The 16736-nt window shown below is 50.0% G+C and overlaps 1 protein-coding gene across 1 annotated transcript in view; it reads right to left on the bottom strand.

The window, feature by feature from the left end:
• The window catches only part of LOC125440664 (unconventional myosin-Ig-like), a 75382-nt gene that overhangs the window by 30775 nt on the left and 27871 nt on the right, over nt 1-16736 (bottom strand). The window contains exons 15-20 of the mRNA XM_048510523.1: nt 15020-15186; nt 13003-13210; nt 11583-11806; nt 10538-10682; nt 9998-10228; nt 5540-5722 (exon numbers count right to left, since the gene is read on the bottom strand). Of these exons, the coding sequence (XP_048366480.1) occupies nt 5540-5722; nt 9998-10228; nt 10538-10682; nt 11583-11806; nt 13003-13210; nt 15020-15186 (1158 nt within the window). The remainder of the gene's footprint in view (nt 1-5539; nt 5723-9997; nt 10229-10537; nt 10683-11582; nt 11807-13002; nt 13211-15019; nt 15187-16736) is intronic.

Raw genomic sequence — 16736 nt, 5'->3', positions numbered from 1 at the left:
AACCCAAAGGGGCTTACAATCTCCATTCCCCCCTCACCCCGCACAACAAACACCCTGTGAGGTAGGTGAGGCTGAGAGAGTCCAGAAGAACTGTGACTTGCCCAGTCAACCAGCTGCTATGTGTTGGAGTGCACAAGCTAATCTGGTTCCCCAGATAAGCCTCCACAGCTCAAGTGGCAGAGCGGGGAATCAAACCCGGTTCTCCAGATTAGAGTGCGGCTTCTCTTAACCGCTCCGCCACGCTGGCTGGTGTCATGCCCGAATTGCATGGGTATGGGACATCCCTTCTGACAATAACTAGTAGCAGGGTCAGGACATCCCAGAGTATTGTATCGTATCTTTAATTTATATACCGCCCTCCCCCGAAAGGCTCAGGGTGGTGCCCAACAACATGTGCTCCAGGCAACATCCAAACCTCTATGGTTGTGGTGGCGAACCTTTGGCACTCCAGATGTTATGGACTACAATTCCCATGGGGGGGGGGGTGGGGGGGGGGGGGGGTGGGGGGGGGGGGGGGTGGGGGGGGGGGGGGGTGGGGGGGGGGGGGGGTGGGGGGGGGGGGGGGTGGGGGGGGGGGGGGGTGGGGGGGGGGGGGGGTGGGGGGGGGGGGGGGTGGGGGGGGGGGGGGGTGGGGGGGGGGGGGGGTGGGGGGGGGGGGGGGTGGGGGGGGGGGGGGGTGGGGGGGGGGGGGGGTGGGGGGGGGGGGGGGTGGGGGGGGGGGGGGGTGGGGGGGGGGGGGGGTGGGGGGGGGGGGGGGTGGGGGGGGGGGGGGGTGGGGGGGGGGGGGGGTGGGGGGGGGGGGGGGTGGGGGGGGGGGGGGGTGGGGGGGGGGGGGGGTGGGGGGGGGGGGGGGTGGGGGGGGGGGGGGGTGGGGAGCCTCTCTCATGTTGCCTTTCCTTTAAGGAAAACAAAATAGTGTATAGGGATGCCAGCCCACTGTTTGGCACTTCTGGGATGATTTCGGGTGATAGGGACAGGGACACTGGTGTGACATCCGTGCACAATGTCACTAGTGCACAATGTCAGGTATGATGCGCTAGAGCAGGGGTCTGCAACCTGCGGCTCTCCATGCTGGCAGGGGCTGATGGGATTTGTAGTCCATGAACATCTGGAGAGCCGAAGGTTGCAGACCCCTGCTCCAGAATTTACCAACACCACATAACGTTTGGCAAATTCTAGAACAATGTCATCGCTGATGTTGTGATGAAACCATTTTTTTCTGGACTTGACAATGCAGAATGGTGTATTGCTGGCATGCCTGCTCAGTTTTCATCAGTTTCCCCTACGCTAGCCTTTGAAATGGCAGCTGGCAACGGACAGATTTGGTGGGGCCCACAGCAGGAGACCTGACATCCCTAACAATGTACACAGTATACATATCACTGTCTCCATTTTATCCTCACAATAACCCTTTCAGTAAGATTGGGATGAAAGATAGTGACTGGCCAACAGCCACCTACTATGTTTCAAAGCCACAAAACCAACAGCCACCTACTATGTTTCAAAGCCACAAAACCTACTATGTTTTAAAGCCACAAAACCAATAACTAAATCAGTGAGAACTTGGACTGAAGAGGCAAAGTTAAAGCTGCAGGCTTGCCTTGACTGTACAGACTGGAATATTTTTAAAGACACCTCTGCAGATTTGGATGAACTCACAGATACTGTAACATCATATGTCAGCTTCTGTGAAGATCTTTGTATACCAACCAGGAACTTGCGTATATATAGTAACAACAAACCTTGGTTCACAGCTAAACTTAAGCAGTTACGTCGTTCCAAAGAAGAGGCCTACAGAAAGGGTGATAGAATGCTGTATAATCAGGCCAGAAATGTATTAACAAAGGAGATCAGAGCAGCAAAAAGAAACTACTCTGAAAAGCTAAAAAATCAGTTTTCACCAAACGAAACAGCAAACATGTAGGAGAAAACTCTCAAAAAATATCACAGGTTACAACCAAACCACCTTCCCAAGCTGGAGAGGAAATCAGCAGATTGGCAGGAACCAACCTAATGAATGTGTTCTACTGTAGGTTTGAAAAGAAAACAATCTACAGTCCGCCTTTCTCCCACAACCTCTATCTCCAGACGCATACCAACAATAGCCAAACTTCCTACAACGCTGAGACCCATTTCATTTGGGGTTTACAACCCCTAGTGATCTCAGAAAGAAAGGAAGTGCAAGATCCTATTTCACAGACAGAAGCCTGGAGAAAAGCACCAGGCCCAGACAAGATAACACCTTCTTGCTTAAAAGTCTGTTAGCAACTGTCCGGTATTGGCCCCCATTTTTCACCCAAATCTTCAACGAAATCACTAAGAGATGTGCTATCGATGTTCCTTCCTGCTTCAAACGCTCCACTATCCGTCCCAGTGCCACGAAGAAGCCTTCCATCAAGAGAACTGAACGACTACTGAACCAGTTAAAACTCTAACATCTGTAGTTATGAAAACTTTTGAAAGGCTAGTTGATGTACCATTTGAAAACCATCGGATCCACAATGTTGGACCCCTTACGAGATTTTGCATGCCGACGACAACTAAGATCCGACCAGGCGATGCTGTTAATAATGGCTTTGCACTTAAATATCCTACAGCATCTTGCAATGGCGAATAATGAAAGACTCTAGTGCAAGAGGTCCCTCTTTGTTGACTTTCCAGTTCAGAGCATTCAAATACTATCCAGGAACCGGGACATTCGCCTTCTAACACAACCCGAGCTGAAAATCAGCTAGCAGTACCTGAGGCATATTTGTAGAGTGTGGATCACAAGCTTCCTAACAGATAGGGAAAACAGCAGGTGAAGCTGGGAAAAATTACATCAGACTTGCCACCTGTAAGAAAAATAGAGCACAGGGGGGGGCCCCTTTGAGGCTGTGTACTTTCACCACTTCTCTTCTTTCCGTCTGTGGCTACCAATGATCTTGCATCTCAAAGCGATCCATCTGTTAAAATACTGAAATTTGCAGATGATACAACAGTGATTGAGTCTCATCTCGAGACAACGATGAAACCGCAAGATACAGGCGGGAGGTTGAACAACTTCAGCCCTCAAAAGTAGGTGCCGCTGGAACAATCTAGAACTGATACAGACAGAACTTAAAACCGTGCAGAAATGGTTGGTAGGTAGATTTCAGGAGAAAACCCTCCCATCCTACCTCACTCTCACAATACTAGAACCGAAGCACAGTATCAAATAGTAGAGACCTTTAAATTTCTAGGCTCCATCATATCTCATGACCTAAAATGGACACCTATTATCCAAAAAATGTCATCAAAAAAAAAGCACAACAAAAGAATGTTCTTTCTGCGCCAACTCAGGAAGCTCAAAACTTTGCCCAAGGAGCTGCTGATACAGTCTCTACAGAGGGAATCATTGAGTCTGTCATCTGCACCTCTATAACTGTGTTGGTTTGGTCTTCTGCAACCCAACAAGATGCCGTATACAGACTTCTTGTAGAGGCAATCAATCAGAACTGCAGAGAAAAACAATTGCCATTTCGCTAACACCGCGCTTCCATTGGAGGACCTGTATACTGCACGGGTCAAAAAAAAGGGCTGTGAAAAATATTTACTGACCCCTCGCATCCTGGACACATAAACTGTTTCCCAACTCTTACCCTCTAAACGTTGCTACAGAGCACTGGGCACACCAAGACAACTTAGACATAAGAACACGTTTTTTTCCGAGATGCCATGCTCACTCTGTTAAACTAAATAAATTCCCTCTGAATAATGTTAAACTCATTTATTATATACTTATTATATAATTGCACTGCACTACTTTTTTCATCATTCCTATTACCCATCTCCTCAATCACTTACATGACTGTATGACTATAGCCTGTTAACTGACATTTTATTTGTTTACATCTTTATTTTATTTGCTATTTTTATGATTTTACATTTTATGTTTTTCATTACTACTGATTGTTTCCTGATTGCTTATTAGACCTATATGACAATCATTAAGTGCTGTACCTTATGATTCTTGACAAATGTATTTTTCTTTTATGTACACTGAGAGCATATGCACCGGAGACAAATTCCTTGTGTGTCCAATCACACTTGGCCAATAAAGATTCTATTCTATTCTATTCTATTCATGGGAACTGTGGCTACTACCCATGATGGCGACGGGGCACCTCCATGTGCAAAGGCAGTCTATCAGACAAAGGCCAGGTACTGAGGGGAGACTTTGTGCCTCTGTTTGTGGGCCTTACAGGGCAACTGGGTGCCCACTACGGGAAACCAAACCCTGAAACAGATGACCCCGTTTGTCCAGTTCTGCAGGGGTGATCTTAGGATTCTCACGCTGTCCACTTTCAGCTCTTCAGGTCATTTCTATGCCACCTTTTGAACGAACACGCATGAAGCTGCTTCACGCCGAGTCAGACCCTCAGTCCATCTGGGTCAATCTTGCCTACTCAGACTGGCAGCTGCTCTCCAGGACCTCAGGGTGAGGCCTTCCACATCACCTCCTACCCAGTGGTGGGATCCAAAAATTTTAGTAACAGGTTCCCATGGTGGTGGGATTCAAACAGTGGCGTAGCGCCAATGGGGCTGGGTGGGGCACGGCGGGGGCGTGGCCGGGCATTCTGGGGGCGGGGCATTAATAATTTCTCTGTTACTGTAAAAAACTCTTACTGTAAAAAAAAAAAGTTCCTAATTTCCAGCTGGCATCTTTCTGTCCATAATTTAAACTCATTATAGCAAGTCCTATCGTCTACGGCCAACAGAAACAACTACTTCTCCTCTAATTGACTGCCTGTCAAATACTTAATACCTTCAAATACTTAATTTTGTTTCTAGAAATCAAAAGAAGGATGCTTTCCTTAAACAAGGAAACTTTACCATATTTCTAAAACATGTTTTCAAAACAGCCCAACAGGGAGAATCATCCCGTTTTCTACCTTCGCTAACCAGCCACATAGGAAACAACAATGATTTTTGGACCTAATGGAACTTCTAACGGAAAAGCAGACCCAATTAGTAGCCCCCTCTCGGCACACACAAATAATTAGCAACCCACTCTCGGGAACTGGTGAGAACCTGCTGGATCCCACCTCTGCTCCTACCTGATCCTTTGAACGGGAGGCGGCGTGGACTGAACTTGGGACCTTCTGCCTGCCAGACTGAGGCTCTCTCACTAAGCCACAAACCCTCCCCAGTACATAAGCTGCCCCCTTACGGAGTCAGGCCAGCAGAGGGCAGGTCAGTTCTCAACTCCAGTCCCCCTTTCTCTGGGCTAAAAAGCCCTTTGGGCCTGTCTGGCAGAGGCGTATCTAGGGAAAATGGAGCCGGGGCAAAATCTGAGTTTTCGCCCCCTCTCCCCCAACATAGGTGGCCGTCTTCCCCCACAATGACCAAACAACTTTTTTTGAACCAGGTCTTGAAGTCAGTGTATGGACCAGGGGGGGAGGAGGGGTGTGGGGGTGATTGTGCGCCCCCCACGTGATTGAATGGCTGCAGGTCGGGGACACTTGACCCTATGTGTCCCCCTGGGGGGTACGCTCCTGCTGTCCGGTCAAACAGCTACTTGGTGGCCGCTGCTCCCTGTCTCACGGGGCTCCTGGGGTTCCTCTCCCTTCTCCAGCCCTGGATGCTGGCTATGCCTGACGGTGTGGGAGGGGGAGCTCTTCTGCTTCGGCTGAACATGACTCTGCAGCCAGCGAGCACAGGAGCGGCTGCGGGGGCCTCCCGCCCACATGGGAGCTTTGCTCTTCGATTAGAGGATTCAGGGAGAAATCACCATGGAGATGGTGCAAAGAAATAACTCCCCGGGCTTGCGAAGTTCATGCCTACATGCAGTTCTAAAAGCTGCCAGCCTCCCGCCCTCCCCCAGGAAATCCCAGGGGTCCTGGTTGCTTCTGGCGCCCCTGCCCCACCAAGACCCTGACGGCGTCCTACTCAACAGGGTGACAAAGCATCCACCCACCCTGGTGTGTGGGACACGGCTGACGCAAGAGGCTGGGCTGACTCAGCAATCCTGCCAGGGAGCCACAGAGAGGCAGCAAAGGGGGAAGGTGGGCAAATGACAGTCCCGAGGCCGCATCCGGCCTCCCCTCACTTTTCATTCATCCTTTAGCATCAGTTAGCCAGACTGTAGCCTTGGTCAGAGGGTCAATGCCTAGAGCAGCAGTGGCGTAGGAGGTTAAGAGCTCATGTATCTAATCTGGAGGAACCGGGTTTGATTCCCAGCTCTGCCGCCTGAGCTGTGGAGGCTTATCTGGGGAATTCAGATTAGCCTGTGCACTCCCACACACGCCAGCTGGGTGACCTTGGGCTAGTCACAGTTCTCCTGAGCTCTCTCAGCCCCACCTACCTCACAGGGTGTTGTTGTGAGGGGGGAAGGGCAAGGAGATTGTCAGCCCCTTTGAGTCTCCTGCAGGAGAGAAAGGGGGGATAGAAATCCAAACTCTTCTCTTCTATGAAGCATGGTGGACCAGCTCCAGGGTTATTAAGGGCAGCCAAGTGGGAGAAGGGCTACTCCCGGCTCTGCCTGAATGTCAGCTCTCCTCAGAGTTACCAACTCTGGGGTGGAAAATTCCTAGAGATTTTGAAGAAGGGAAGAAGAGTCTGGACTCCTAGCCCGCTTTCCTCACCCGTAAGGAGTCTCAAAGCGGCTTACGGTCGCCTTCTCTTCCTCCCCCCACAACTGGCGCCTTGTGAGGCAGGTGGGGCTGAGAGAGTTTGGAGAGAACCGCAACTGGCCCAAGGTCACCCAGCAGGCTTCATGTGAAGGAGCAGGGAAACAAATCCAGTCCACCAGACTAGAGTCCACCACTTCTAACCATCACACCACGCTGACTTTTAGAGAACGGCTGGGGAAGCAGGGTTTGGGGAAGAGAGGGACCTCAGAACAGAGGCGTAGGGGAGGAAAATGGTGCCCGGGGTGCCTCCCCACCCACCCCACACACACCCGCACCCCTCTGCACCCCTCTGATCTTAGTCGGCGGGAGCCTGCCACGAGCCGCCCCTTGGCCCCGCCCTTCCAAGCTGCTCCTTCAGCCGGTGGAGGCCAGCTGAAAAAGCAGCCTGGTGGAGCCAGGCCGAGGGGAGGGGAGGGGCGTGGGGGGCAATTCTCCACCCCCGACATGACCAGCTGGCGTGTGTCCAGGGATATATGTGCCCACATGTCCCCATGAGTGCTCCGCCCCTGCCTCAGGAGGGTATAATGCCGTAGAGTCCTCCCTCAAAAGTAGGCTTTACCTCCAACAGAACTGACCTCTGTGCCCCGGAGATCAGCTGTCATTCCAGGAAGAGGAGGAGGAGGAGGAGGAGGAGGAGGAAGAAGAAGAAGAAGAAGAAGAAGAAGAAGAAGAAGAAGAAGAAGAAGAAGAAGAAGAAGAAGAAGAAGAAGAAGAAGAGGAGGAGGAGGAGGAGGAGGAGTTTGGATTTATATCTCCCCTTTCTCTCCTGCAGGAGACTCAAAGGGGCTCACAATCTCCTTGCCCTTCCCCCCTCACAACAAACACCCTGTGAAGTAGGTGGGGCTGAGAGAGCTCAGAAGAACTGTGACTAGCCCCAGGTCACCCAGCTGGCGTGTGTGGGAGTGCACAGGCTAATCTGAATTCCCCAGAGAAGCCTCCACAGCTCAGGCGGCAGAGCGGGGAATCAAACCCGGTTCCTCCAGATTAGATACACGAGCTCTTAACCTCCTACGCCACTGCTGCTCCAGAACACAAAATCAACATAAAACCACAGCCTAAAAATGGCGGCTGTGCGGCAGGCTTTAGGTTACAAGCAAACTATAAGAACAGCCACACAAGGAGGAACCATTCAGCTCAAAGCCTGGCTAAAGAGGCATGTTTTGGTGAGGCACCGAAAGGACCACGAAGCAGGTGCCAGGAGGGCCTCCGGGAGGTGGGGGGAGGCATTCCTAAGGCGAGGGTCCACTTCTGATCTGCAGGAGGGGCACAAAGCGCAGGGCTTGGGAAGAGAGTCTTCACGGAGGGTCTGCTCTGTATGGGAGGGGCAGCCCTTCAGGAACTTTCAAGCCTCCTGGCCCCTGAGCAACTGACCCACACTGGCCAATGCAAGAAAAGGTTGCCTTTCTTTGGTTCCAGGTGCCCTCTGGGAAAACAGCTTCCAGGTTCACCATTCTTGGCCCTTGGAATAGGAAGAGGCAGGTGCCTTCATGGACCCCCCACTGGAAGGAGTGAACTCCTGACAGGTAACATCTCATTGTGTTTGGCTGCTTTGTTGGGACTACATCTGTACCTTTACTGGGTTAGCCAGTTCCCTGTTGGAAATGTTATGAGGAGGCAAGGAAAAAATGCCTGTCACATCTACTACACAAAATAAATAAATATTGTTCTGATAAAGTTTGTTGTGAAAAACTGTTACAAGATAAGAAGGAAAATATTACTAAATGGGTAGCAAAATTCTGTCTATTCATTATGAAAAAGAAAAAAATGATCTGAATATGGTATCCCCCTTAGATATTTTTGTTTTGTTTAGTATTTTTATGCTGTTTGGTGTGTTTACAAAGTATAATGATATATAGATGGATAGTGCTGGAATACGGGAGAGAGATCTGCATTCTTGTTTTGTTGTAGATATTTTGGAGATTTGTAATATACCTCGTCATTGACTGTAAATAAAGTTTTCTTCTTCTGTTGGAAATAGTGTTTTGTTTATTTTTACTGCATTACCGATTTGCCTTTAAGTACTTTTTGGTTCTGATTTGCGCTCTTTCAACAAACCCTTCGTGATCATGCTTGATGGTGCTCTTTGTCTTTCAGATGGCCTCAATCTAAAACCAGGCTGATCCCTTGGCTCCCACTACCAAATCAGCAAAAACAGTCCTGTGAGCCTACCTTACAGGGCTGGTTGTTGGAGTTTTAGCCTTATAAGGTTTAAAATTTGTTTTTGTCCCTGTAGGGGTTCCTTTGAGTCTAGAGGAACTCCTTGACAATGTGTGACGGCTCCATTCTGGTGCCAAGACAACAGGGATCGGTGCTACCCGACTTGCTATTTTTTACTGTCTGGGTTATGCTGTTTTTATAAACGTTCTCTCCTGCCCTTCTGTTCTGTTGTTTACCGCTTCGTGCATTCCACAATAACATTACTCTCTATTTGGTGTTTCTGCACATTTATAAGCCTCTGACATCACATCCCCTCAAACTGAAGGATTTATAAGGAATGGATTTTTTTTTTAAAGTTCAGGAAAGTCAGGACTGCAAAACCCCATAAAATAAAATACATAAAATCAACATTTTAAAGTCACGGTTTAGAACCGCTATAGTCACACACAGTCCTTTAAAAAAAAAAAGCAGTCCTCAACTAACTCCTAAAGATCGAGAGTGAGGGGGTCAGGTACACCTCCCTGGGGAGGTTGCTTCCTGAGGGTGGAGCCACCCCCAAAAAGTCTGTCTCTCTCTCTCTCACGAGCCCACCAGATGAGTTTTTTGATTGATGGGGCAGCCAGGAGAACCTCTCCCTGTGGCCTTGATTCCCTGGCAGGTACATATGGGGGAGGACGGGAGCAGCAGTGGCGTAGCGGCTAAGAACAGTGGCTAAGAGCAGGTACACTCTGATATGGAGGAACCGGGTTTGATTCCCCGCTCTGCTGCCTGATCTGTGGAGGCTTATCTGGGGAATTCAGATTAGCCTGGTCACTCCCACACACGCCAGCTGGGTGACCTTGGGCTAGTCACAGCTTCTCGGAGCTCTCTCAGCCCCACCCACCTCACAGGGTGTTTGTTGTGAGGGGGGAAGGGCAAGGAGATTGTCAGCCCCTTTGAGTCTCCTGCAGGAGAGAAAGGGGGGATATAAATCCAAACTCCTCCTCCTCCTCCTCGTCTTCTTCTTCTTCCTCCTCTTCCTCTTCCTCCTCCTCCTCCCCCCAAACTAGTTACTTACTAAGTTACTAAAAGGGTGCATGAGAAAGCTTCAGGATACTCGGAAAGTCAATGCGATTAGGATTGCAGAGCGGGGACCAGCGGTGGCAGAGCGCCCTCTAGTGCCCGCCTGAGTCAAGAGCAGAGCTCACCCCGGTCTCCTGAGCACTGTGGAGTTCACAGCAGGCCAGCAAGATGCCATTTCCTTGACTCCAGGTGGGGCTGAAGAGGAAGGCGCCGGAGGGCAAAGCAAAGGGAAGGAGGGAAGAGCCAGGAAAGAGGAGGGGGCAGCAGATTTTGTAAAAAGCCTTCAGGTTGCCATAGAAACCAGGCCCCAGGTGAAGAAACTTCTCAAGGGAAGGGCCAGGAGGCGGAGGCTTCCCCTGTCTTTCAGAAAAGGGAATTGCTGCTTTATATGAATACAAAAAAGGACCAGTGAGGGACCACCTGGTGCAGCATCCTGTGGTCCGACAACAGGGTGCGGAGACCCAGGCCTTCCCTGGAAGTGGTCGCCAAGCTTGTAGCACTTATGAAGAGAGATACTGCAACTACTCGCATATCAGAACCACTCAGTACCAGCCTCTTGTTTATTAATATTTGTTCCTTTGCAAAAAATCATTTTTCTTTATCCATGTACATAAAATTTCTTGTTCTCTCTCAGCCACCCCCCCCCCACCCTGCCAAACACTCACCGACATCAAATAGTTCCGCCCCCAGCTCCTGCCGCAGCCCCAGTGCTTCCGAAGCCCCTGCAAGACGTCCAGAGCCGCCACCTTGGCCTTAATCTGCTCCATGTCAGAAGGAGGGATGTTTTTCACAATCTGTCTGGCGTGCCACCTGCAGAGAGCACACAAGACACTTCAGAGAGCCTCACTGATCAACCAGATTCCAGGCTTCTGCAAATGCACCACTAGCAGATTTCTGGTTCTTAAGACAAGCTAACACGGAAACTGGATGAGCTAACTCCAGAAAAACACTCACCCCGAACAGGGAAGTACAACAAACTGATTTATAGCATGAATGACAAGTCTAAACGCATTAATAGTATTATAAATACATTCTTATACATGAATAGAATAGCACTGGAATTAAGTTCATTCATAAATCCCACAGATAGGAGACCATTCATGAGTGGAGGCAACGTTTCAAAAGTCAGGCTCCTTCCGCACATGCAGAGTAATGCACTTTCAAACTGCTTTCAGTGCTCTTTGAAGCTGTGCGGAATGGCAAAATCCACTTGCAAACAGTTGTGAAAGTGGTTTGAAAATGCATTATTTTGCGTGTGCGGAAGGGGCCTCAGTTTGTGATGGTGTGGATAAATCACGTAGGCATGTGGGAGCCGGTCGCTTACCAACCGCCAGAAGAAGATCGTAATTTAGACGTGTTGGAGAAGACAAGCCCTTTCCAAAATGCTGGAAGAATGTTGGATTCAATAGCAAAGGACGCTGAGTAAACTTTGCAATCACTTTTGCATCGCCTTTGCAGAACGCTGGCGCGCTGTAGAGCGTTTTCGAAAGAATAATCTTCCTCAGTGTATATATTCTTTTGCGTTCATACTGTTATGATTAATCATCAAAGTGGCTACACTTGGCCAGTTTTCATACAGAATCATTCACATGGTGTTCCTACTAGGATTCGGGTCATATCAGTGATGGGGACCCTCTTAAGACAGGCTCCCAGAGTCTACCTGAGTCTCCCACTGGCCCATTTGCTGAGAGCACTCCCTGCTTTTCTTACCTGCGGAAGATGAGCTTGCTGTTTTCCTGGAAGGGCACCAGCACAGCCGGGGGCTCCGGCCACGCCACGCTCTTGCCGTAGTCGGGCATGCTGCGCACGGCCTGGAAGCTCTGCACCAGCTCCAGCAAGTAGGACTTCACTTTGTAGCGCTTGAAATAGTTCATGATGGTGTAGACAGCCCGGAGGTATCGGCAGCGCTTGCGGGCCAGGGCACCCCTCCAAGCCTGGCACAGAGAGAGATCAGTCAGAGGCCAGCTGGCAACATCGCCACCTCCCTTGCCCCCGGGGCGCATCCATTTCGAAACAGGTTGTATAGCAGAACTTCCCAGTGGATCCTGTCCTGGGGTAATTAGGCCCCACAAGGTGTAGGCAGAGGTGGGATCCAGCAGGTTCTCACCAGTTCCCGAGAGGGGGTTACTAATTATTTGTGCGTGCCGAGAGGGGGTGACTAATTGGGTCCGCTTTTCCGTTAGAAAGTCCATTAGGTCCAAAAATCATGTTGTTTCCTATGTGGCTGGTTAGCGAAGGTAGAAAACGGGATAATTCTCCCTGTTGGGCTGTTTTAATAACATGTTTTAGAAAGATGGTAAAGTTCCTTGTTTAAGGAAAGCATCCTTCTTTTGATTTCTAGAAACAAAATTAAGTATTTGAAAGTATTAAGTATTTGACAGGCAGCCAATTAGAGGAGAAGTAGTTGTTTCTGTTGGCAGTAGACGATAGGACTTGCTATAATGAGTTTAAGTTATGGACAGAAAGATACCAGCTGGAAATTAGGGACTTTTTTTTTACAGTAAGAGTTTTTGACAGTAACAGAGAAATTATTAATGCCCCGCCCCCAGAATGCCCGGCCATGCCCCCGTCGTGCCCCGCCCAGCCCCATTGGTGCTACGCCACTGTTTGAATCCCACCACCATGGGAACCTGTTACTAAAATTTTTGGATCCCACCACTGGGTGTAGGGGTGTGGCCACTGTGCCCAGTGTCTCCATCTACTACTTTTCTGTCCTGAACGGAACCCCATGGCTACATGCATGACTACAGGAGGCAGCCGTCTACTGAAACAGACCCTCGGACTTGAACCCAGCTCTTCTTCCGCAGACAACTAAACCTACCTTTTCAAGCCCCCTGTGCTTCTAGCCATTCATCCTCTCTGACCAGGAAGGTGCCAAAAATTGGAAGCTGTTTGCCAAACAAGCACTCCAAAATCCTCAACTTACAACTTCTCACCCTGAACTCTGAGTCTGTCTCCTCATGACTTTCAAGCACCAGAATTTGCATTCACAGCTGCCTTGGGCTCATCCCAACCCTTGGCCTTCATACCGCCGTGTGGGATTTCCCCAACTTCCCATTTGCACTATGACTGACTAGTGTGCAAACATAACATTAACCCCCCCACCCCCAAAAAGTGAATCTCCAGGTACCTTCTGCAGTAACAGTACGATGATGGGTATCAGCTGGGCACGCTCTAGTTCCAGACAGAACAGGGTTCGTGGCGTGCGGATAAAGATCTTGGTTTGTCCATAAGCGACGTCGTCTTGGAAGCCACGCTGCTCCATCAGGGCTTGCGTGGCCTCACGGTCTGTGGCCATGAGGTGGTTGGGCCACGTGTACTCGCAGGTCATCTTGTACCTGGCAGGACAGCAAAGCACCAGTTATTGAGATTACAGGGAGAACCAGCTCAAGATAGAGTGGCCGGGCGACGGCATCTGGGGCTTTGGAGTTTAGAATGAAAAGGAGCTGTACAGTGGTGTAGGAGGTTAAGAGCTCGTGTATCTAATCTGGAGGAACCGAGTTTGATTCCCAGCTCTGCCGCCTGAGCTGTGGAGGCTTGTCTGGGGAATTCAGATTAGCCTGTATACTCCCACACCCGCCAGCTGGGTGACCTTGGGCTAGTCACAGTTCTTTGGAGCTCTCTCTGCCCCACCTACCTCACAGGGTGTTTGTTGTGAGGGGGGAAGGGCAAGGAGATTGTCAGCCCCTTTGAGTCTCTTGCAGGAGAGAAAGGGGGGATATAAATCCAAACTCTTCTTCTTTTTCTTCTTCAGTGTAAAGCGGGGGCCCCCCACGGAAAGAGGCATATTTAGAGAAAATGTAGTCTGATGCAAAATCTGAGTTTTTCACCCCCCACCACAACCAAACAATGTTTTTTTGCACCAGGTCTTGAAGTCAGTGTATGGACTGGGGAGGAGGATGACGCAGATTTACAGCACAGATTTTCTGCCCCCCCCCCCATGTGACTAAATTGCTGTAGCCCAGGGACATTTTACCTTATGTGTCCCCCTGGGCGGTACACCCCTGCCCGTGGGCACCATGACACCTGCTGACACTTTTCCTGGCACTCGAGTGTTTTTAGAAAGGACCAGGTGAGCTTTTGCCCAGCAGAGCTTCCGATTGGCTGCTGGAGATTTGATTGGCTGTGCGGATTTTTAAAATGTTGCTTTGGCAACAGCTGTTTCCCCAGCACAAAGATCTCCCCTGTGGGGCTGAAGGGAAGCTGTGGCCGCCACGTTTGCTCCTGCGTGCGCACACACACACACACACACACACACACCTCACAACCTTCACATGCTGCGCCAGAATCCCCAAGGTGCCTTCAGGCTCGAAAAGATTAGGAACTCCTGGTCTAGAAGAAAGGTGAGCTTTATCAAAATTATTTACAGCGCAGATAATCTGGATAGAGAGAAAATTTTCTTTCTCCTCCATGACACCAGAACTGTCCCCTCCTTCCATGAAACTAATGGGCAGCAGATTCCAGACAAACCACAGGAAGTACTGCTTCACGTAAGAGCCGATTGGCCTGTGGAACTCACTACTACAACAGACTTTAAAAATACATGGATTTTAAAAAGAGTTGGACAAATGTATCAATTGCAAACCTATTGTGAGCTAATAGACATGATTTGGGTGCTGTGTGGTTTCTGGGCTGTATGGCTGTGTTCTAGCAGCATTCTCTCCTGATGTTTCGCCTGCATCTGTAGCTGGCATCTTCAGATGATCCAGAGATGCAGGCGAAACGTCAGGAGAGAATGCTGCTAGAACACGGCCATACAGCAAGGAAACCACGCAGCACCCAAGTGATTCTGGCCATGAAAGCCTTCGACAATACAATAGACATGATATTTGCTGAATGGGACCTCTGCACCTGCATTTATTTACACACATTTATGCCCCACTTTCCCCCACAGCTGGGACTCAAGGCAGCCTTTATAACATCGTTCTCCCTGCCCCTGTGTTCTCACAACAACCCTGTGAGGCAGGCCAGGCTGAGAGCTGGCGATGGGCCCAAGGTCGACCAATGAGTTCCCATGGCAGAATGGGGATCCAAGCCTGGGTCTCCCAAATCCGAGCGGACCACTTTGCCCCCTGGCTGTCCCTTTCCTTGGCCCGACTGAGATATCCTTTCTGAAGAGGCAGGGAAGGTCCCGGGTTCAGGCCTACCGGAGCAGGAAGCGGTCGTAGGGCTGCCTGTAAGCAAAACCGGCCCTCCGGACGCGCAGGTTCTCCAGCAGCCCCAAGTAGGACACCTGGTGGCGACAGCGTTCCTCGTCAAAGAGGCACGGCGACTTCTGGTCATTGGGTTTGATGCAACGGACGTAATACGGCTCCTGTTGGGGGGAAGAGGGAAGAGATAAGAGGGGAAGCTGGTGAATGGGTGATGCCCGGTTCATGTCGCTCTGACCGGCAGCGGGTTTTCAGGGGCTCAGACTCTCTCGGCACCTTTTGTGTGCAAAACCTTCCGTGTGCAAAACAGGTGAGTCTCACCAAGGTGAGTCTGCTTGAGGGTAGACACAGCCAGTCATGTCTACCAGCTGAGCAATTTACTTGGCTCTCTGCCATGTCCTCACTCAAGGCTGGCATCGGCATACCCATGCATTGTGGCAGCTGTGTCATGGGCAAAGAGAGGGCACATCGGAAGGACGGGGAGATGCACAGACTTAACTATTAAAAGACAATAAATCTAGTGCTTCTGTAACTGTTTCTATTAGCTGATGGGAATTGTAGTCCATGAACATCTGGAGGGCCAGAGTTGGACACCCCTGGTTTAGAGGCTGGTGGTCATGGTTTTTCTCAGTCTAGCCAGACAGCACCGGGCGCTTATCGGGGTTCCGACCTTGGAGCAGCTGCCCGGCTGGAAACAAGCTAACTTCATGAGGAAGACCGCCTCCAGAGGAAAGGCATGCGTGGCAAAGTAAGGGATAGAAACAGTGTTTCCCAACACTTTGACACTCATGGTAATCCCTTGACCTCACTCTTCATATCTCACGGTACCCCTGCCCTCCCCCCCACCTTCCCCTCCCAGTTCCCCTGCTTGCCACCCCCTCCCCCACCTTGCCCTCCCAGGGTGAAGGGAAGCAGGGGGGTGGGGTTTTTGCGGGAATTGGCTGCTGACCTTGCGGCAGGCCCTGCCTCCTGGGCCAGCTCCATGTCCTTGCTGGCACGAATGGTATCAACTTCTTAAATCAAAAATCTACTCTCTAGGTTTAATACTTGAAGACCTCTGTATGCTGTCACCCAGGGAGATTCTGCAAACCTTAAAAAGCAGACTTCTAGAACAGGAATACCATATCTTGTTGGGCCAAGCAAATAAATCATGCTCACCCCTTTCTGTCGGGATAGGACCAGAACAGGGGCACATAGCCAAATATCTTGGAACTATTAACTGAACCCCAACAGAGATGGATTATTACAAGGGCCAGATGCCATACTTTTCCATCGGCCATTACAAAAGGTCGCTTTTACCTATCTATCCCTCTCCAGGACTCAGGTCTGTCCACAACGTGTAAAACCAAGTGGAGAACTCTAGCTCACATTATACTTTGACTCTGTCTGAGATATGTGAATTATTAGAATTTCTCTCTCTAGGCGGTTCTTGGAGCAAATCTATGAAAGAGACTCTGAAAACTCTGTTGTGGAGCTTTTGTTAAATAACACAGAGGCCGTGCTCTTGGAAAAAGTAGCAACATTTCTTTTACAAGTGACAGAATTTTCTAAGTAATGTCCAATGCTAGATACAGTTTATCTGTCTGTGTTTTGAATGTACTTTTGATTTGTACTTCAGAAATGTCTGCAATGCTCTAGAGCCTATTTTAATATGCCTAATAAAGGTTGTTGTATTGTTGTATTGTTGTCCTTGCTGGCACCGGCGGGAGACACC

The sequence above is a fragment of the Sphaerodactylus townsendi genome, linkage group LG11 (assembly GCF_021028975.2).
Source record: "Sphaerodactylus townsendi isolate TG3544 linkage group LG11, MPM_Stown_v2.3, whole genome shotgun sequence".
Taxonomy (NCBI): Eukaryota; Metazoa; Chordata; class Lepidosauria; order Squamata; family Sphaerodactylidae; genus Sphaerodactylus; species Sphaerodactylus townsendi.
Note: the sequence above shows the minus strand (reverse complement) of the source record. Positions and strands in the feature narration are given on the sequence as shown.